The sequence below is a fragment of the Doryrhamphus excisus genome, linkage group LG8, assembly GCF_037039965.1.
Source record: "Doryrhamphus excisus strain RoL-2023G ecotype Guam linkage group LG8, RoL_Dexc_Guam_v1.1, whole genome shotgun sequence".
NCBI classification, from domain to species: domain Eukaryota; kingdom Metazoa; phylum Chordata; class Actinopteri; order Syngnathiformes; family Syngnathidae; genus Doryrhamphus; species Doryrhamphus excisus.
Genome location: NC_136364.1, coordinates 20,046,903 through 20,068,910, shown reverse-complemented (window position 1 = coordinate 20,068,910; position 22,008 = coordinate 20,046,903). Strand labels below are relative to the sequence as shown.

The 22,008-nt window shown below is 39.4% G+C and overlaps 1 protein-coding gene across 5 annotated transcripts in view; it reads right to left on the bottom strand.

Moving 5' to 3' along the window:
- The window catches only part of arap1 (ArfGAP with RhoGAP domain, ankyrin repeat and PH domain 1), a 52,060-nt gene extending 33,050 nt beyond the window's left edge, over window positions 1-19,010 (bottom strand). For all 5 annotated transcript variants that reach the window (XM_078792985.1, XM_078792986.1, XM_078792987.1 and 2 more), the window contains exons 1-9: window positions 18,865-19,010; window positions 9,259-10,214; window positions 4,726-4,889; window positions 3,268-3,347; window positions 3,115-3,197; window positions 2,620-2,772; window positions 999-1,068; window positions 728-848; window positions 432-616 (exon numbers count right to left, since the gene is read on the bottom strand). In XM_078792985.1, the coding sequence (XP_078649111.1) occupies window positions 432-616; window positions 728-848; window positions 999-1,068; window positions 2,620-2,772; window positions 3,115-3,197; window positions 3,268-3,347; window positions 4,726-4,889; window positions 9,259-10,172 (1,770 nt within the window). In that variant the 5' untranslated portion in view covers window positions 10,173-10,214; window positions 18,865-19,010. The remainder of the gene's footprint in view (window positions 1-431; window positions 617-727; window positions 849-998; window positions 1,069-2,619; window positions 2,773-3,114; window positions 3,198-3,267; window positions 3,348-4,725; window positions 4,890-9,258; window positions 10,215-18,864) is intronic.
- Between the last annotated feature and the right edge of the window lie 2,998 nt (window positions 19,011-22,008).

The window sequence follows — 22,008 nt, the reverse complement described above, 5'->3', positions numbered from 1 at the left end:
ATACTGTTACATTTGTTCACTTCCTGCTTTCAGTTTAAGGGTTTTTGTTTTTTTTATAAATAATGTACCTCATACCGAAGTACAAATAATGGTAAAAATTAAATATGATATTCAAAAAAAGAAAGTTTGGTGCTTTAGATAACATTTTACAGCCAACTTATTCCCTGCCACCATTCAAGCTTATTAAATCCTACCCCTCCATCTGGTACTTTTACAATCAGTAACTGTTACATTTGTTCACTTCCTGCTTTCCATAATACAGTTTAAGGTTTTTTTTTTTGTTTTTTGTTTTTTTTTTAAATAATGTACCTCATACCTCATAAGTACGAGGTGATATGACCATACAATGACATAATGGTTACCATAGTAACTGTCAATATAGTTATATATATAGCACATCATGACTGGTTCAAGACTCAAATGACACTCACCTCCATGTTTTTATAGAGAAAGATCTTATCTGCTGCCACCACTGTAAAAAGTTTGGAGCGTAAACCTTTCAGCTCCAAATAGCCTTTAAAATCCGGTGTCAAATGTGAACCAGGGTTCATTGTACTGCGTCTCTGGCGCCCTCTAGTGCAATCCTGCAGCAGCGTCACCCACTCGTTCCTCTCAGCTGGGTTGCACAACCAGAGGACAAAAAAAAAAAAAAAAGACATTCATAGAAATGTAGATTGGAACAGTTAAATGCACTAAAATATATCTGCATGTTTTTGCATATGCAAACCTTCACTTTCAGCCTTGAAGATAAACGTGCGATTGTTTGTGATGACCTCAAATTTCAGCTCCCCAACACTTGTGACGTTAGTTATTGACGCAGTTGAGATGATCCCCTTGGAGTACACTTGCTGTAACAAACAACAGCAACAACAACGGTTTTATCAAAGTGAACCGTACCACGACGTGCGGCCTGCAGGTGTGGTCACGTTTGAACAAAAGGGTCTGAGTGCGCGTATGCATGGGAAAGGAACTGATGTTCATGCATGTGTGGTTCGTACCTTCTCATTATCGAAGTATCTCAGGTAGTCAACATCGAGCTTCACCCATCGCCTCTGATAATAAAGGGCCCTGTGAAGGAGCATACACACAGGATATATGTTGAAAATGCAGGATAATCAAACAAATGTATTAGTTATTCATTCATTTCGTCTAGAGCAGGGGTGGGCAAACTACGACCCGGGGGCCACATCCGGCCCGCCAAGTGTTTGAATACGGCCCGTCCAATCTTTCCAAAGTATTTCATTTAAACTCACCATACAACCTGGCATCATGGCCTGAGCCAACCTTTTGATGGTTTTATCAATTTCGTTTTTTGACATGGTCTGTTGTTTACAAAGTGCTCCTGAAAAAAGGGACACAAGCACATAATAATAATAATAATTATTATTATTATTAGATTATTATAATTATTATTAGATCTATTATGGTTATTATAATTATTATATTAATGCTAATTATTATATTAACTATATATAATATTATTGTTATATTTGCATATTTTACATAATAATAATATAATAATTATTATTTTAATTTTATTGTAATTATTATAATATTTTATTATTTTTAAAATATTTAAATATAAATATAAAATAATAAATAATAATAGCAGATTGCATGACAATTTTACAGATACAATAATACCAGGTGGACTGTTACGTGTAAAATATATAGTCTGCCCCCCGACCCCCGTAAATTTTGTCATATCAATGTGGCCCTCGAGTCAAAAAGTTTGCCCACCCCTGTTCTAGAGTGTTAGGGAAATTTATACCCTTTATACTCTAATTTGAGCTGACTCATTGGACCTCTCTGAGATGTCACAAATTAATCAAGTATTTAATAAATAAAATTAAGTTTTCAAAAGTAAAAATTGTACTACAATTACAATTGAGTGCATCCCATAATCAGTTCACAGTTCCACATGTCCAAAAGGAGTAGGAAGAAGCAAAGCTTATTAAATCCTACCCCTCCATCTGGTACTTTTACAATCAGTAACTGTTACATTTGTTCACTTCCTGCTTTCCTAATATAGTTTAAGTTTTAGTTTTTTATGTATTCTTGTGTGTCTTTTTAAAGAAAAGCCATATACATTATAACAATTATAGCAACTTTAGCAATAAAACTATTTTGGTTAATGACCTCCTATGTACTAATTAATTAGCAATTATGTTAATTCGGAGCATCTGTTTTCATACACAACATTATTTTTGGTGAGCTAATAAATCTTGTTAAGAAGAACTGTACACTGTGCACTGGTGTATTTGGTGATCTATTTCTTGAAAAATCGCACTTAATTGCTTCCAGACTAGACCTCAAAACGGGAATTTCTGCAAGGGATTCAATATTAATAAAACAGAATATTTTCATAGTTGCAACATGGAAAACCTGTTTCCAACCTTCTACAACGAGTGTTTACCATCAGAGCCCTCTAAACATGAAATAGCACCCCTATAGTAACCTTTCCGCTTGTATTCCACAATATAGTAGACATAAAAACATAGAAAATAATAAAATAAAACAGCAATACTCAGGTTTGGAGTTTGCACATATACGCAGAAAGTACCTGTGCATGTCTCCAAACTAAACTAAACTACTAAATTTGTATGTTATCAGTCATACCCCTGGGGGGGATTCTTGTCCAGCCAGCCCATCTTGATAACAGCAAAGGCCTGAGAAGTGTCTTCTGTTGGAGGTAAAGCCAGTTTGCCGGCGCCAGGTAAGTAGATGCTGCTTTGAAGGCTGATGAGGCCCGGTTCCTCCCAAACTGTCGTACTGTGGATGCGCAATCATGACAAACATAAATGACAAAAAATAATAATAATAAGACGACAATGTGGTTACAGGAAAAACACCATGTCAGCGAAACCTTCCTGGAAGACAACGTCCTATCCTGTTTGGTCACAAACAGACACTGCTGGTCTTTCCAGTTTGTTGCAGTCATAAATGACAGTAAATACTGCGCACATATTGGAAAGGTCAAACACTTCACTGAATGCACACGAGACATTTATATACAAGTCATGCACAAACATTTAAGTCATTTTGAAGGAAATTAAACACAAATCTTGAAAAACACAACCTCAAGGTAAACAAACACGAGTATAAAGGACTTACTCATCATCATCCAACAGTTCGTCATCACTGCACAAAGAACTGTACCGCCCCTTTGCTACAATGGGCACTTGCAGCGACATTTCCTATTGGAGGAGACTGCTGTCATTCATAAACGCCACATTTATTATGGTAAAACACCACAAACGCCATTACCTTTTCCTTAAGGTTCACTTGATTAACGCTGGTGTAAGACATGTCCGATTCTTCATAGTCACCATCCATGGAGGACAACGCTGAAACAAAAAAAATTTAAATAAATGAAGATCACTGAGGTGATGGTTGGAGGTGTGGACTTAAGTGGAGTGTTCTCTTAAAAAACAACTATTCTGTGAGCGTCATGAATTTCATTTAAATTTGCAAATAACAAGATCATGTTTATTTGGTAGCGCGCAGACCTCTCAGCTGGGAGACCCGAGTTCAATTCCACCCTGGGCCATTTCTGTGTGGAGTTTGCATGTTCTCCCCGTGAATGCGTGGGTTTTCTCCGGGTACTCCGGTTTCCTCCCACATTCCAAAAACATGCTAGGCTAATTAGCGACTCCAAATTGTCCATAGGTATGAATGTGAGTGTGAATGGTTGTTTGTCTATATGTGCCCTGCAATTGGCTGGCCACCAGTGCAAGTCCACGACAGCTGGGATAGGCTCCAGCAACCCTTATCTGCTTATCCTTTGTGAGGATAAGTAGTAGAAAAATAATTGGATTAGTTTTGCTAGTTTGCTACTTTTACTATGGTAAGTACAATTTGCTGCATTTCAGTGTGCTGGGAAATCCCAGAGACCGGTTTCCTCCCACATTCCAAAAACATGCTAGGTTAATTAGCGACTCCAAATTGTCCATAGGTATGAATGTGAGTGTGAATGGTTGTTTGTCTATATGTGCCCTGTGATTGGCTGGCCACCAGTCCAGGGTGTACCCCGCCTCTCGCCCGAAGACAGCTGGGATAGGCTCCAGCACCCCTCTGCGACCCTCGTGAGGATAAGCGGTAGAAAATGAATGAATGTCCTGAATAGAGCTGCACGTCGGATGAATGGTTAGCGCAGAGGCCCCACAGCTAGGAGACTAGAGTTCGATTCCACTCTCGGCTATCTCTGTATGGAGTTTGCATGTTCTCCCCGTGCATGCGTGGGTTTTCTCCGGGTACTCCGGTTTCCTCCCACATTCCAAAAACATGCTAGGTTAATTGGCGACTCCAAATTGTCCATAGGTATGAATGTGAGTGTGAATGGTTGTTTGTCTATATGTGCCCTGTGATTGGCTGGCCACCAGTCCAGGGTGTACCCCGCCTCTCGCCCAAAGACTGCTGGGATAGGCTCCAGCATGCCCGTGACTGTTATGAGGATTAGCATTAGAAAATGAATGAATATTTTAAAAAGTCTGTGTCTGTAATTTCAGACTTAACTCGGCCCGTTTTGTCTCGACTAGGACTTGCACGTCTTTACTTGAGACTTTGAATTTAAGACTTGAGATTTACAAAACACTGACTTTCTCCCACCTTTGGTAACAACAGCAGCATCATGTATGCATTGGGATCATGCATAAACAAGAGAAATGAAAAAATGCATCATAGTGTATATACGTACGTATTGTGGGTGCTAGAGTACATACGTACGTGTCTCAGGAGGAAACTGAGGCGTTCCCAGGGCAAGCAAGGCAGGCTGAGAGTCTGCTTGGCTTGACTGTTGGAGGATTTCTGGAATTTGAGGAGTCTTGATGCGAGGAGGAACCCTTGGAGTTTGATCTTGAAGCAGTTGATCGCTTTTGCTAGAAGGCGGGCTGCGGGACGGAGATTTAGGAGAGTATCAGAGTTGTCATCCGTCGCCATGGTAGTTGAAGAAGAGTGTGTGAAAAACCCGACACATGCGACTGATTTAATACATGCTCCGTTGGGAAGGATCCTTTTGACAGAACGTTCCGTCTCCTCCGATTCCGGCGTAAATAAAATATGTGCTTTCTTTCCAGGCATTCACGACAAAGACGTTTTTCAAGCGCTGGGGACCTGTTAAGACCACTTCATGTATTCCATAGTCTTGATGGCCGCTCCGGAGCCTGACTTCACCATGCTTTCAAAAAGCTAGTGCCTCTGCTCCTCCTATCTGTCACATACTCTCCTTCTGCAACAGGTCTGAACCTGACCCCCTTCCTGAGAAATACCATCTCTCTGTAAACGCCATACCAAGGTATTCAGACTATGCTCAAATATTGTCATGCTGATAGAATCACTGGATGTATTCAATGTTTGAAGCAGTCACACAGTAATAAACATCATCATAATAATAATAATAATAATAACACAGGCTACTGCTGTGGCCGTCTCCTGCTCAAACTCTGAATCCCTGACGTCACTTCCTGTCCACATTTATTGAAACACACACACACACACGAGGACGAGTCTTACTTCTGTGTGTATTAAAAGTCTGGGTGTAAACCACAAGGTCGTAGACCAACTGGCTTGTGGCGGCCAAGCGTCCATAGCGACGTCGCTTTTTGATCCTTCGATGTCGGTTCTTCCTATCATTGCGAAGCAGAATTCACCAAGCGTTGGATTGTTCACCGACTAATAAGGAACGTGAGCTGGGATTAGACCGTCGTGAGACAGGATAGTTTTAGCCTGCTGATGATGTGTCATTGCAACAGTAATTCCATGCAGTGGCGTTCTGCATGCTGGGTTCGAGAAGTTGACTATAGGGGTGTTTTTCATTTCTAGAGGGCTCTAATAATGTTTTAAGAAGGAGGCTGCGTGGTGGATGAGTGGTTAGCGAGTAGGCCTCACAGCTAGGAGACCAGAGTTTAATTCCACCCTCGGGCATCATATAAAGGTGACTGTAGGGTTGCTTTTCATGTCTAGAGGGCTCTAATAATGTTTTAAGAAGGAGGCTGCATGGTGGACGAGTGGTTAGCGCGCAGGCCTCACAGCTAGGAGACCCGAGTTTGATTCCACCCTCGAGCATCATATAAAGTTGACTATAGGGGTGTTTTTCATGTCTAGACGGCTCTAATAATGTTTTAAGAAGGAGGCTGCGTGGTGGTGAGTGGTTAGCGCGCAGGCCTCACAGCTAGGAGACCCGAGTTTGATTCCACCCTCGAGCATCATATAAAAGGTGACTGTAGGGTTGTTTTTCATGTCTAGAGGGCTCTAATAATGATTTAAGAAGGAGGCTGCATGGTGGACGAGTGGTTAGCAAGTAGGCCTCACAGCTAGGAGACCCGAGTTTGATTCCACCCTCGAGCATCATATAAAGTTGACTATAGGGGTGTTTTTCATGTCTAGAGGGCTCTAATAATGTTATAAGAAGGAGGCTGCATGGTGGATGAGCGGTTAGCGCACAGGCCTGAGTTCAATTCCACTCTGTGCGGAGTTTGCATGTTCTCCCCGTGCGTGCGTGGGTTTTCTCCGGGTACTCCGGTTCCACATTCCAAAAACATGCTAGGTTAATTGGCGACTCCAAATTGTCCATAGGTATGAATGTGAGTGTGAATGGTTGTTTGTCTATATGTGCCCTGTGATTGGCTGGCCACCAGTCCAGGGTGTACCAAGCACCACCTATGCAACCCTTGTGAGGATAAGCAGTAGAAAATGAATGAATGAATGTTTAGAAGGTCATAAATAGGAAATGTACTTATGGTCGTGTCTGGAACCAAAGAACTGCAATAAACAACAAACATGACTGTAGTTAGAATCCACAACAAAAACAATAAGTTTTAAGACCATTGTGGCGACAACTACTAATTTTGGTCACATGCAATATCATCATCATCATCATCATCATCATCATCATCAGCGTAGGAGTACTATATACGTATACCTCCCTAAAATAGATCCACAATGACGGGAAACCGGCCTTTTGACACAGTTCCTCCTATTTCTCAGAGGAAGAGCACAGAGAACGGGGTGGTGGTGGGGGGGGTACACTTATGTTGCTGTACATAACACTGTCTCAGCTACCTTATACACTACACCAACGCGTCAATGACATATGCATTAAGTGTGGAATTCTTGAAATAAGAAAACTGCAACAGATACACGCAAACAACCGAGCATCAGAATTTGCTGTGATATATGTACTAACTTATTTAATGCTTTGCGGCCATCTATGTGTTGTATGAACTTCACCAATGCAGATGACAGAACGTCCGCAACAGCTTTAGAAACTGTTGCAAAATTGCATTAGCATCACATTAGCCTTCACATGCCTTCCTCATTGTGTACAATCCAGGAAAAAACCTTAGGCATCCCATACGGCAGATAAGGGCAGATATTATCTTGTTACCCAAACAAGCAAAGCAAAAAGAAGACACAACGGTAAAAGTCTTCCATGTTTAGAACACAGAAAAGAGGGGAAGGGAATATGAAGGAGAAAGCAATGACGACATGAATAAATATGGATTAAAGTTACCTGCTCTGTCACGGTACTGTACAAACCAGTCCTCTTCCATGATGATACACGCATTTTCACACACACTTATCAGGAATATAGAGAGCAAGGAGAGGTAGGGAGGAAATGACCAATGAACCAGAAAGGGGGAGGAGGCAAAAAAAAAAAAAAAAAAAAGCACACCAACATCCGAGACAAAAAAAAAAAAAAAAACACGTGAACATGAGCTGTCACAAGCAAAAAGCGTGTAGAGACATTCTGGAGAAAACGACTTCTCCATCTATTCCTCACTCTCTCAATCTCTCCCCGTCACTCACAGATTATATTTCAACCGTGTTTGTTCTCCATTGTGACTTCCTCCCTCTCACTACAGCTACTTCCTGTTTAAGCGAGAGCAGAGTTTCCGGGCCAATGTGTCAATTTCAAATGTATCGCATGTGCCACTACGACAAAGTTAAATGTGTCGGGTCTGCTGAGGGGGTGCCATTCTTGGGTCCCTTCGACCCGGCCGGCTGGGGGTTCCTCCGCCCGTCTGTCGGAGTCGGGGGCCCGGGTGCTGGACCCCTGATGGCCCCAAAGGTGGCGTTTCCTTGATCCTCAGTGCCATGCCATGTCTCCCTACTGTGTGTGATTGTGTGTGTGTGTGGGGGGGGGGGGGGGTCTAGTATGGAGGGTGGGAGGGAGGGGCTTTCTTAGTAATTGTTTTTAATTTTTTTTAAAAGCACTTTGTGTTGCATGTCTTTGCAGGAAAAGTGTTCTACAAATAAAGTTGATTTGATTTGAAATATTAACACAAACAAAATAATGTCCAGAAGAGGTACACATTTCATGACCCCATTGTATCATCTTGTCCACAAGATGGCAATACCGTCTTTAGGCCAGCGTCTTCATACACTCAAGGACTGCCTACTAAGGACAGCATGAACCTCCACCAACGCGTCAAACACGCGGCCCGCGGGCCAAATGTGGCCCGCAGGACACTAGTTTGAGGCCCCCGCCTTGATATGAAAGTTTAATGTTAGTGCGGCCCGCGCAAGTTTGATATGGATGCTGTATGGTATCATGTACCCAGAAAAAATTATTACGTTTGATTAATGTTCATGTTAAAGGTTAAATAACTGTTAATAGTTATCCTCCCTATCCATGTGGAAGTGGTAAGTTTTTGGCTATTTAAGTTTAAAGGAAATAACTTGGAAGGCTACCGTTTAGGTCGCTAGCTCTCTAGTTTGCGAGTTAGCATGTGTCTCAAGACCCTGCAGTTGCGCAATATGTTGTAAATAAAAAGAGTATAAATGTGACTATAGTCGTGTTTTGTCATGTCTACAGGGCTCTAATAATGCTTTGTTCATTTTAATCTGAAAAAAATAATTTGTCTACCCACCAACTATATGTGGTTTCTTAAGTTTTTATTATTTGCCGTTTTATTATTATTATTATATTTATTTATTACTGATTGATTGATTTTCTTTATTCTTGATTTGTTTTAGTTTTTCATCTTATTTTGTGCAGAAAAATAAAAATTAAGATACATATTTGAGAACAGTGGAATGTTTTATCAGAGCTTTTCTTGTAGAAAATCGGAACCAAAGCACTGAAAAAGTTTGTATATTTTTCTGTTTTTAATAAATGCGTTTTTTTTGGGAAAACCTGATGCGGCCCAGTCTCACCCAGACCCTAGCTCCAGTGGCCCCCAGGTAAATTCAGTTTGAGACCCCTGTTCTAGCTGAACTAGCTCCCACCACCTTTAAACGTCATTCATGTGGACTTACCTGTGAGTTCTGGAAGACAGTACCGGATGCCTGCATGGAATTCTTGGAGGGCCTCGTGACAACGCCCCGACTTTTGGCGGTAGAGGTGGAGCTTTTCTATCCTTCCCGGGGGAGGCTGTGAAGGACGCGGCGGAGACTTTTTGTGTTCCATCGCTGCTCGATTCTTGAGATGACACGTCAATTTGAGAGGAGGGGACCCAAGGTGGCTGGTCGGGTTCTTGTGTTGGGGTATAGAACAAAGACGGGGGTGAGGCAGGGCGTTGCGCAGGGGGCGAGGGTGTCAAGCCCGAGGTGAAGCGCTGTGGAGGGCAGTTTAAGGTGCTCCGTGGCGGAACTGGTGGCAAAGAGGTGTCACAGGTGGGAGAAATTTGGGAAGTGGGTTGAGACTCCGACAGAATCGGGGCGCTGGAACGGAACTTTGTCCTCTCTTTTGGAACGGGCCTCTCTTTTTCTATAATGCGCTCCTCTTTAGGTTCGAGAATTATCACCCTCTCGTGCTCTTCAAGTTCCTCCTTCTTCCTGCACATTTGTTTATCTTGGGACACTACTTCCTGTTTGTCTCCACCTACAATTTCATTGGTCTGTCCGTTTTTATTCTCATCTACATTCAGGACAAATGTTTTTGGTTTCTCCTCCGATCCTTGATCTTGTTCTGGTCTCTCAGCTGAAACGTGGATTGAATACCCATCAACCTGCGGCGGAGACGGGACATCTCGAGTCTTGTTTAGGTTAGCCAGGATGCGTCTCTGATGGCCTGGAAGTGAGATTCCCATCTGCTCCAGCTGATCCAGTGCGAGGTTTCGGCATTCTGCAAAAGTTGACAGTCCTGCACTCTGGAACGCTTCGCAGTACTGGTCGAGACGGAGGCCACTTAACCAGTCCCGCACAGTGGTGGAGTCCTCGGGGTGAGACATGTCAGTGCAGTCCACACCTCAGATCATCGTGGTTCGTGCAATCTGTGGAAAAACAATAATAATCATTTTGTCAATCAATTTTTTTGTCCTGAATGGGGCTGAATAATATTGTTTTTTTTCATGCTTTTGTCGAATCCTCTTAAAGCTATAATTTTAAGACCAGTTTCTTTATTTTGAGTCATTTTGAGTCTTTCGGTCTTGACTTATAAGCATAAGTGAAACGGGCACATAGATCAACCACAAAATGGTTCGTTGCAGCGCCGGCCTTACTGCTGATCCACCTGCCGACTTCACGATCCAGCCTTCCATCAGCGGAGACAGCGATCCCGAAATACTTGAACTCACTCCGAACGCTCTTGAGAACCATGGCCTTAGATTTGGAGGTGAATCTTCACGCTCGGCTGCGAACTGCCCTAGTAAACGCTGAAGGTCACCGTCTGATGAGGCCATCAGGGCCGCATCATCTGCAAAAAGCAGTTAAGCCTCCAAACGCCGAGATTCACAACTTAGTGCTCCAATTTCAAGGACTGAAAATATTTAATATTGTGAAATATGACGACACCAATGTCAGACTGTAAAAAGCAAATGGATAAACCCACGATGGCCGATATAAAAGAGGAAGTTGTGCAGGAAGGAGGAAGTGCTAATACCTGGTTGACATCATTTTTTGACTAGTTTGGCAATTTTCTGCATTTTTCACACATTTCAGTGTGTCAAAGCCTAATTAACAGTATATTCATAAAATAATTACAGTGATTATTTCAGTATGGTTACCACTTGGTCAGACATAAAAAAAAAACATTGATGCCTTCAAATGAAATCTTTTTATATTTATTTATATTTATTATTATTTTATTAATATATATATATATTTACTATGTATTATTTAATATTTATTTATATTATATTTATTTTTTTTATTTTATATTATTTTATAGAGCTGTCACAAAGCAAGCAAAAGGCACACAATCTTCCAGAGGAAGTGCAACTTACACAACAAGCATTGGGACACGCAGCTCGTCCACTTTACCGCAATGAAACTTTGAGGTCTGCCCTGTCCTCACATGCAGTGCTAAACATTCATCCAGCGAAAAAACAACTTCCTTGGTGCTAAACGGAAATTTAGCCAGATTTTACAAGAATGTTTGATGGTCTTGCTAACACAGCATGAGCTGTACAGGAGCGTCCACCAATATAATAGACCACTAAAGTAAAAAAAAAAAACCTTAAACTGTATTATGGAAAGCAGGAAGTGAACAAATGTAACAGTTACTGATTGTAAAAGTACCAGATGGAGGGGTAGGATTTAATAAGCTTTGCTTCTTCCTACTCCTTTTGGACATGTGGAACTGTGAACTGATTATGGGATGCACTCAATTGTAATCTGATGCATGTTCAAATGAAATAAAACCATTACCATATTTTCCAAGTTACAAGTCAGTCTATTGTTAAAATGATAAAATCCTTGGTTTGTTGTTTTTTGTAGCCCCCGCTTTATAAAGTGACCACCACACACATACAATGGCAGTCTTAGAAATAGTACACTTCACCGAACCAGGGTTGAAACAAGTGCAATTTCCTTTTGAAAGTTTCTTCTGAGAGTCAAGAGAGTAGAGCAGAGGTCAAAGGGACAATCTTCCTGCTTTTAAAATGAACAAACACACACACACACACACACACACACACACACACAAAACAGCACCTTTCAGCTTTCAGTGTCAACCAAACACAAATTCAGTGAGTGGCTTGTTTCAAAGCATTTGTGAAAACAAGAGTACACTACATTTGTTAAAATCTGTTAAAATTACTCAAATTTCCTTAATTAGTAGATTATTTATTTTGAAAATTATGCTGAAAGCTTATTTAAAAAAAAAAAATTGGGGCAAAGGAATGCATCACTGGAAGGCCTCCATGATTATGGAATACCATGCATGATTCAGTCCCATGCTTTTGTTTTGTATCGTCCATAATTTGTAAGAGACAAATGGAGATCATGTGCATATAACGCTGATTGTATGAAACCTGCCGATCAACAATGTGACTTACTGTATGTTCAACGGCATCCATTATGCTCCTTTTTCGGCCCTTTGTATTGAGTTGTGGACTCCTATAGAGCAGCTCTACGCAATAACCAGAACAGAAAGCTTCACAGAACAGAAGCCAGTTCTTCCAGAATCTGCACCTATTCAGTTGTATTTCTTTGGATTTCGTGCCTCCCGCGAAAACGGTCTGTATTACGCCCACTCCGCTGTGGTTGGTCACCCACCCAAGTGCTTAGGACTTGTTGTGCCGCTAGCTGTGAACCCAACTTTAATCGGAGTTGATAAACAGTACAGAGTTAATAATAAACAACGATTTATCTTTTTAAAATGTCAGATATATAACATATAGTCATATGTGTTGGTTGCCGAATCCGATCCAGAAGTAGGGACTGGACAGTCCAAAATTTCTTCAGAAAAGAGGTTACTTCAAGACGTCTCTCAATGGTAAGCAGCTTTAGCATTTTAGCATTTTCTACAGCATCGGTAATGTCTAATGTGGTTATTACATGTTTTTTTGCGGGACTACCAGTGTAGCAACGTAAACATAAAAGCAGAGCATGGGGAGGGCAGAGAGTGTATCTGGCCTACAGCCATACCCATAAGAAAGCACACTCCTTTGTGACATCACAAAGGAATAGTTTTGCAACGCCCTCTGAAAACGGAGCGTTTTGAGCCATCCCACACTTCTTTCGGGGCTCACTTTCAAATACGAAAACCTCATTATCTGAAACTTTGGCATCGTTTAACACGAGAATACTACATTCTAACGACATCTATAGGTCAGAAAAGTGGAAAAAGCATAACAGTTCCCTTTAAATTATGAGTGAGTCCCTTGATATCACATGAGCGTAGAAATAAGAAGTAACGTAAAACTATGACTGATGAGAAGAACAAATAATGTCAACACTGTTTGGGGTTAAGAACTTCTCTAGAATGTATGAAAAGTAAAACTTCCCCTGGAGAGAAGGTCTGTGTGAATGTGCATGATTGTATGTGTTCACCCGTGATGCCAATAATGTGCTTTGGCTTTGCTTTGGTTTTGAATGCCGCTGTGAATGTCAATAAAAATGGCGACTAGTTGTTGGAGGGATGCTTGTCTGCTTCCTGACTACTGATGGCATGATGCTATGACCAAACAAAACTGTTATTTCTCTAATTACATCAGGATCTTATTAAGAGAAAAAAAACGATATTGCCCCTTTAAGACCCATAGCTGTTTGCTAAATACAAGGATGAAGAGTCTTGAACCAGTCATGATGTGCTATATATATCACTATATTGACACTTACTATGGTACCCATTATGTCATTGGATGCTCATATCACCTCCTACTTTGGTACGAGGTGCATTATTAAAAAAAAAAAAAAAAAAAACTGTATTATGGAAAGCAGGAAGTGAACAAATGTAACAGTTACTGATTGTAAAAGTACCAGATGGAGGGGTAGGATTTAATAAGCTTTGCTTCTTCCTACTCCTTTTGGACATGTGGAACTGTGAACTGATTATGAGATGCACTCAATTGTAATCTGATGCATGTTCAAATGAAATAAAACCATTACTATTAGCATTAGCATAGCTCACATGTAAGGAAGCGTAGAGCATATGTAGAGTATAGATAGAATAAACATGGTGGACATAATAACGATTATTGACTCTTGATCATTTGGACAATTAGTAGCAAAATGTGTGCAGCAATAATTTGACTGCCATGGAAAAAACAGGAGTTGAGAACTTAATATTACTTAATATTAATAAACTTAATATTAAATAATAAATAATAATGTGGAGAATAAATAGATGACATCAAATATGAACAACAATGTACAGCGTAAACAGTAATTTGTACAAATAATTTAAATAATTTAGAATAAATAACAATAATTTATTCTAAATAATTTAAATTATAATTTAGAATAAATAACAATAATTTATTCTAAATAATTTAAATTATAATTTAGAATAAAGAATATTTTTTAAATAATAATTATTTAGAATAAATTATTATTTATTCTAAATTATAATTTAAATTATTTAGAATAAATTATTGTTATTTATTCTAAATTATTTAAATTATTTGTACAAATTACTGTTTACACTGTACATTGTTGTTCATATATGATGTGATCTAAATTATTATTTAGAATAAATTATTATTTATTCTAAATTATAATTTAAATTATTTAAAATAAATTAGTTTATTCTAAATTATTTAATAATAAATAACAACTTAATTAAATTCTTAAATTATTTATTCTAAATAATAATTTAAATTTAAATAATAATTTAAAATAATACAAATTAATTAAATTATTAAATTATTTATTCTAAATAATAATTTAAAATAAATTATTTATTCTAAATTATAATTTAAATTATTTAGAATAAATTAATATTTATTCTAAATTATAATTGAAATTATTTAGAATAAATTATTGTTATTTATTCTAAATTATTTAAATTATTTGTACAAATTACTGTTTACGCTGTACATTGTTGTTCATATTTGATGTAATCTATTCTCCACATTATTATTTAATATTACAGGGGAGCCAGGCAACAACATTTCGTTGGCAATTTCACTGCTGTGTTATTGTGCAATGACAATAAAGAAAGCCTATGTCTTATCCCATCCGCCATTGCAATCCCACAAATGTATAGAAAGATTGTTCTTGTTCTCAGAGTTCGACTTTACACATGCTAGCCAAGTTAGCATTGTCTGAAGTGTCTGAAGACCGATCAGGTTGTCGTGCTCATATTTCCCAACACCACCAAGTAAGCTTATTTGAAAATGCTGAGGTTTTTCCCAATGTTGCAAATGCTGACATCCCTTTCTCAAAGGCTTTACTTCATCACCGCTGCGGTCGCCTCAAGACAGTATTTTTCTCTTTTTCTGGACATTTGGATTAATTTACGTCCCCACTCTCCCCTATTGTAGTCATATTCACCTCCCACTGCATCCCTCCCGGACAAAAAGCAGCCAATAACAGGGTCTCTGTGCTGCCCGCACAATGGAGCGGTCTGTTGCTTCGACAAATGCACCAACACACACACACACATATACACACACACACACGGTGAGGGAACACTGTAAGACTCTGGTCACACATTCTAAAACAAGTAGTCGCTTAATAATGTGCGTGAATAGGTGATGGGGTGCCTCTGGCGGCGCTTCGGGATTCATATCCCCTTTTTGACACACACACGCATGCACGCCGAGCCAGCGTGTTCAAAGGTCTAATAAAGATATTGTTTAACATTTTCAGGTTATTATTTTAACATTTCAGCCTTTCATCCACACGCAATATTATTATGGGTGCCCTGAAATAGTATTTTCTGAAAAAAAGTGGGAAAATCTGACAATGCCGCCTTGTTGTTGTCATGTGCGGACAAGCAAAACAGTACTTTCTACTCAGCGGTCAGTGTACTACTGCAAAAAAAAAGTCAACATAATATCTGAATATTTCAACTTACATGACTCCCAATTGACATTCTATTGATATTTTTTTTGTGTTATATTACAAAATGACGCTCCACTTTGTTGTCAGTGAAGTTAGTTTTCAGTTTTAGTGAGTTGCCACATATAAGCCTTCAAGTAATATATATAATATATAAATATATAATAAGACCCTCAAGTAATAAAATGTTCTAAAAAAGTTAGTGCACACAACCAAAACATAATATTCTACGTATCAATGCGTTACATTACATTACATTACATGCAATATGCAACTTATTTTTCTTTGGTTTTATATATACAGTAAAGTCTTGTTATATCGATATCAGTTATATCGATAGTACTGCTTATTACGATACTATTTTCATTTCCCGGCAAATTTCTAGTCTTTTATGATATAATTAGTTCCGGTTAGTACGATACCCGGTTATTACGATAATCCGGTTACTACGATGCCCTTTTCATCTCCCGCCAGCCAATTTGGTCTGCTTATATCGATACAAAAGCAGCTTAAATCTGAATCAATATTTGCTTAAGGATTTCAATACCACCATTAGCGAAATCTGTAAACGCCGTATTGTTTGATTTTCGACTAACACCGTTTCGGCTTTTCCACCGACGGACGGTAATTAGAGGATTACAGGTAATTAATATGAGGTAAGTATTAAACAATCTTTTGAAGTAAAGGAGTAAATATTTGTATAATTTAGAGGGAAGATTCAGTGAATAGACTTTGTGTTTTCATGACGAGGATGACGAGGATGATGAGGATGAAGAACCAACTGACATAGCATACACACCTATTCCAATGAAGACACAAGCGTACAAATACATGTATTTAATTGTGTTGTATTCAGATATCTTTTTATCGCTTGCAATAATCACTGTTGGCGTTCGTGGTTTCTCTCGTGTGTATAGAACAATGTCGAGTGCATTATTGCCCACTTTTAATGCAGTTCGGCGCAGGATCGGATATATCGATAGTTTTTCCGACTCCCGAGAATATCGATATAACGAGACTTTACTGTATTTGTATAAAATATCATATATGGTATTACCATATGTCTAAACCTCCCGTGCATTGGTTTAGATGTGGATGTCACTCAGGTGGCCTATTTAATGAGTCTTTACAAATCCAAGCAGATGCACTGACATTTTTGACAGTACATTTACAGTACTGTGAGACATCTTAAAAATTACAATTTTAAGCTTTACTTACAGAAAATACTCAATTTTATTGTATTTTAATGTTTTAACCAGAGTGATAATACTGATGGGATTCTTTATCCCAGTCACTTATGTCATAGGGCACAATCATAATAGCCCCGAAGGCCAATAAAACATTTGTTTACACGTCTGTCCATATGACAAATTAGGTGCTGAAAGGTTCTATTAACATTTGATTTTATTTCACAATTGAATCATGACTGTGTATTAAATATAAAATGCATATAAATATAAAGAGTGCTGAATCTGGAGTATGGGCGTAAAAGTTATGTTCAAATTCATGACAGCCCAGGAAGCACATGGTCAAAATGACTAATCCACTCACCAGTGGATATTCTGCTGCTTTCAGCCCACTTTCAACGACGACGTCTCAATAGTGACTCAGGGCTGCCAGTAAAAATATGCATTCCAATAATGTCTTCTTGTGAACGTGTTGTGTTGTGTTGTGTTTCTCATCAGGTTTTTACTTGAATAAATGGCAACATTTTTTTAAATGTTAAGTGTCAATGCAGCAAAGCACACACTCCTTACCCATTGTATTTTTTTTTATTGAAAATGTTCATTTTCTACCGCTTTTCCTCACAAGGGTCGCGGGGGGTGCTGGAGCCTATCCCAGCTGTCTTTTGGCCGAGAGGCGGGGTAACCTTGCATGTTTTACGTGGGAGAAAACCCACGCATGCACGGGCAGAACATGCAAATCGAGAGTGGAATTGAACCTGTGTCTCCTAGCTGTGAGGCCTAAGTGTTAACCACTCATCCGCTGTGCAGCCACAGGTAAATTAATGAAATAATAATTAAAATGAACTACAATTCGATGAGGGTAACAATGCTTAATCTCAAACAACATGTAATGAACTGTTATTCATACTGCCCGCAAGGCATGCTAGGCACTCCGGCTGCAAATAATCTCAGTGCTGTATTTTAGCATAATATTTGACAGACAATGAAGTGTATATTATCTTAAAAATCTGCATTGTATCTTTGTCCCTTGATTCCAGTAAACTAGCCCCTCCTCTGAATATATCAAGGAGTGACTCAGTCATGAGTAAGTCACTGAGTGTATGAAACAAATGGAGTTGAGTGAGGAGGGGGGGGGTAGAAAAGTGATGGGAATAAAGACAAAAACAGATGGACAAATATCAGAGAAGTATGCAAGTATGTATTCTCTGTCAGTGTTTCAAGTACATACAAATATGTACTTGTACAGGGTCGTACATTTGTAGTTTTGCTGTATGTTTTGCATCGGGATAGTGGGCTCCTGGCAGTCTTGGAATTTCCTAATTTTTCCCCACTATTTTGTCCTTGTCAGTGCCTCCCACCCAAAGTCAGCTGGGTTTGGAACCGTAGCCCAAAAGAGAACAAGCGGTATAAAAAATATAATACATACAATGAGACAAGATGATGTTTTAACATTGTTTTTAAGAAAAGTAGCATGAAATGTGCAGATATGTGAACTCTAATGGTCTTTTTTTATGTTAAAGATGGCTATGTTACCTGTTTTTGTGGTCAGTGAACTCACCACAGGAAACAAATGACAAAATAAATTAAAACAGTGTTGAAAAAGTGTTCAGAAACTTATACAAGACTAAAACAATGCATGTCTTCGCCAAAAAAAAATCACTAATGATGCCAAATGAGCTGAAAATAAAATACCATGTCAGCAAGTTTCCACCCAGCACAAATTGTGTCGTGCTGTGAGAAGCTTAAAAAGAATGAATTCCACTGGGGATCAACATGCTCCTTGTTGGGAGTCCACTTTTCTCCCCGCTTGAGAAAAACAACTCGGTTAAACCAAAACGGTATGTTAAACTTGTATATTACTGAATAAATGTACAGCCAGTACGGTATTGGTACTTGAACGTCACATTTGTTACCAATTCAGCTAACCAGCACGTCCCACACATCAACATCATCATTATCAGCTGCTGTGGGGAAAGTTGCTGAAAAGCTATTTTTTAAAACATCTTACCGTTTTAATCGCCGTATCGGTGAAGTAACCAAGTCTTCTGTCAAAAGTCAACATAGCATCCCCAACAGCAACGCCAAATAACGGCATTAACATTTCTCACGGATGAACAGCAGTGAGCAAACAGTTCCAAGCAACACGCTCGACAAGCTACAATTAATCTTTTATAAAACTTCCGGGTATGCCCTTCAGCTTTAAAGTAATTTACTCGTGCAACACGCGTTTAGGGTTTTACTTTGATAGGAATGCAAGGTGTACTTCCGTTTACAATCTTGAGCCGATTGTTGTTTTGACACTGCAAACATTGCAATTGGGTGGTCACATGACCGGTGGTAATTTGGACAGCTAACCACTCAAACCAACGTGGGTTGTAACTCAGAAAAAGCTTCTCGTTTTTTAAAAAAACAGTTTTAAAGACATATAAGAGAAGACCGTGCTTCGAAATGAAATGCCATTTTGTAGTGGTATGTTGACCTGTATTGTTTTTTTATGTGATAGCTAACTATGGACAATTTGTCGACAACTAATTAAAATCAGTAATTTATCATTACTTACGTTATTATTTTTTATTACGTCATTATTTTTTCAGTCTGACAAAACACCAAGCAGCAAAAAACAGAACTTATGTTCATACAATTGGAAAGTAACGGCTTTGCTTTTTCACCTTCCGTTGTTGTAGCTACATAATACACCACAAGGGGGCGACAACGCTTAAGATATGGATCCACTGTTATAACTGTATTGATTTATTATTGGGAGTTCCTAACAACAAAATGTAGTTAGTATCCAACCAGAAGTGCAAATTTATAAATACCTTATTAGTAAATAAATCTAGAAATAGAATAGAGCTGTAAATGGACAGATCTATGTACAAACTATAACAGGCTATGAATATGATACAGTGTGGATATATCCAGGGATATAAATGGCTATAATATGGCTTGCAGATTATACAGATTATAAACAGTATGCACAGTATGAATGTGACAATATATAACAGTAATATGTACAGTAGTGCAATGAAGTGACTATGATACAGTGTGGATATTTATAGGGATATAAGTGACTATAGTATGGTTATTGCAGATTATACAAATTATAAACAGTATGATCTATGAATGTCCACCCTCGGCCATCTCTGTGTGGAGTTTGCATGTTCTCCCCGTGCATGCGTGAGTTTTCTCCGGGTACTCCGGTTTCCTCCCACATTCCAAAAACATGCTAGGTTAATTGGAGACTACAAATTATCCATAGGTATGAATGTGAGTGTGAATGGTTGTTTGTCTATATGTGCCCTGTGATTGGCTGGCCACCAGTCCAGGGTGTACCCCGCCTCTCATCCGAAGACAGCTGGGATAGGCTCCAGCACCCGCCGTGACCCTTGTGAGGAAAAAGCGGTAGAAAATGAATGATTTATGAATGCGACAAGATATAATAACAGTAATAACAGTATGTACAATAGTGCAATGAAGTGATTGGGGGGTCAGAGTTCAGCAGGGGGTGTAAGTAGTGGAAGGGGTGGGCAATAGGGGGGCAGAGTTCAACAAGGAGACAGCTGTTGGGAAAAAGCTGTTCCTGAAAGTGGTGGTTCTTGTCCGTAAGCTCCTATAGCGCCTCCCTGAGGGTAGGAGACCAAACAGTCTGTTATTACTAATAATACATTCATTCATTCATTCATTTTGTACCGCTTTTCCTCACGAGGGTCGCGGGGGTGCTGGAGCCTATCCCAGCTGTCTGTACACCCTGGACTGGTGGCCAGCCAATCACAGGGCACATATAGACAAACAACCATTCACACTCACATTCATACCTATGGACAATTTGGAGTCGCTAATTAACCTAGCATGTTTTTGGAATGTGGGAGGAAACCGGAGTACCCGGATCAAAACCCACGCATGCACGGGGAGAACATGCAAACTCCACACAGAGATGGCCGAGGGTGGAATTGAACCCTGGTCTCCGAGCTGTGAGGTCTGCACGCTAACCACTTGACCGCCGTGCCGCCCACTAATAATACATAGAAAAGAGAAATCGGATGGAGATTGGGTACTGCAGACAAGAGCGTAATTGGAAAATGTGAGAATTAATGATGGGTGGAGACATGGACACAGGGAACACAGGAAGTAGAAGACAAAGCAAATGTGTGGATTTTGAAAGGGGAGATGGAGATGCAGGGGGGACGGCTAAGAGGAGGAGGTGGGGTGCTGATGAGTCATCACCCATCTCTCAGTTCTGGTGGGCCAGGATACTGCAGGGGTGGCAGTATGACACACACACACACACACACACACACACACACACACAAAGGGATGCTGGTTGTCACGGTGGTTATCCGTCTCCTCCTCCTGTGGAGGCAAATGGAAGACAACATGTGGATGCCACCACATTACACACATAGATGATGCTGGCCTCATTACATTGTGAAGATGGATGGGTGGTTATACACCTCATTCATACTTTATTAGGCGGTGCATGTAGACGGGGTTGTAAAAAGGTCACTGGGCTTTTTGTTGGATAAAACGCTTGTTTTTATCGTTTCATCAAAAGACTTTCACCAAATCGCAAAGCACTAACCCTAACAAACTATATACTTACATTGAACGGTGACATAAATGCACTTATGTTTCCGCTACGGAATTGATCACTGTGTTACCGTGGCAACAGATTGGAAACTCTATTTAGAGTTAAGATCTAGGTCAGCGTGCACATACGCGCTTACGAACATTCATGTTCATGGAACCATGCCGACTGTGTAGCAGCTGATTGTTGTTTTGATCATGGTGGGATGTTTTTAAGTCAGTCGCAAACCAATCAGTGGTTAAAAAATTCCCTCATATATTTGTTACAAAACCATAATACTATCTATAATCATAGATTGTCCTTGAACCTAAGTAAAACTAAAATAATGCTGTTTGGTAATAGCAGAAAGGACACATACCAGAAAATACAAATAAACGGTGTAGATATTGAAAGGGTGAAAAAAAATAAATTTCTGGGTACCGCAATCGATGAAAATATGAGCTGGAAACCTCATATTATAAATATACAAAATAAGGTGGCCAGAAATATTTCAATATTGAACAAAACAAAATTTGTTCTCAATGAGAAATCACTCCACACTCTTTATTGCTCTCTGGTTCTACCATA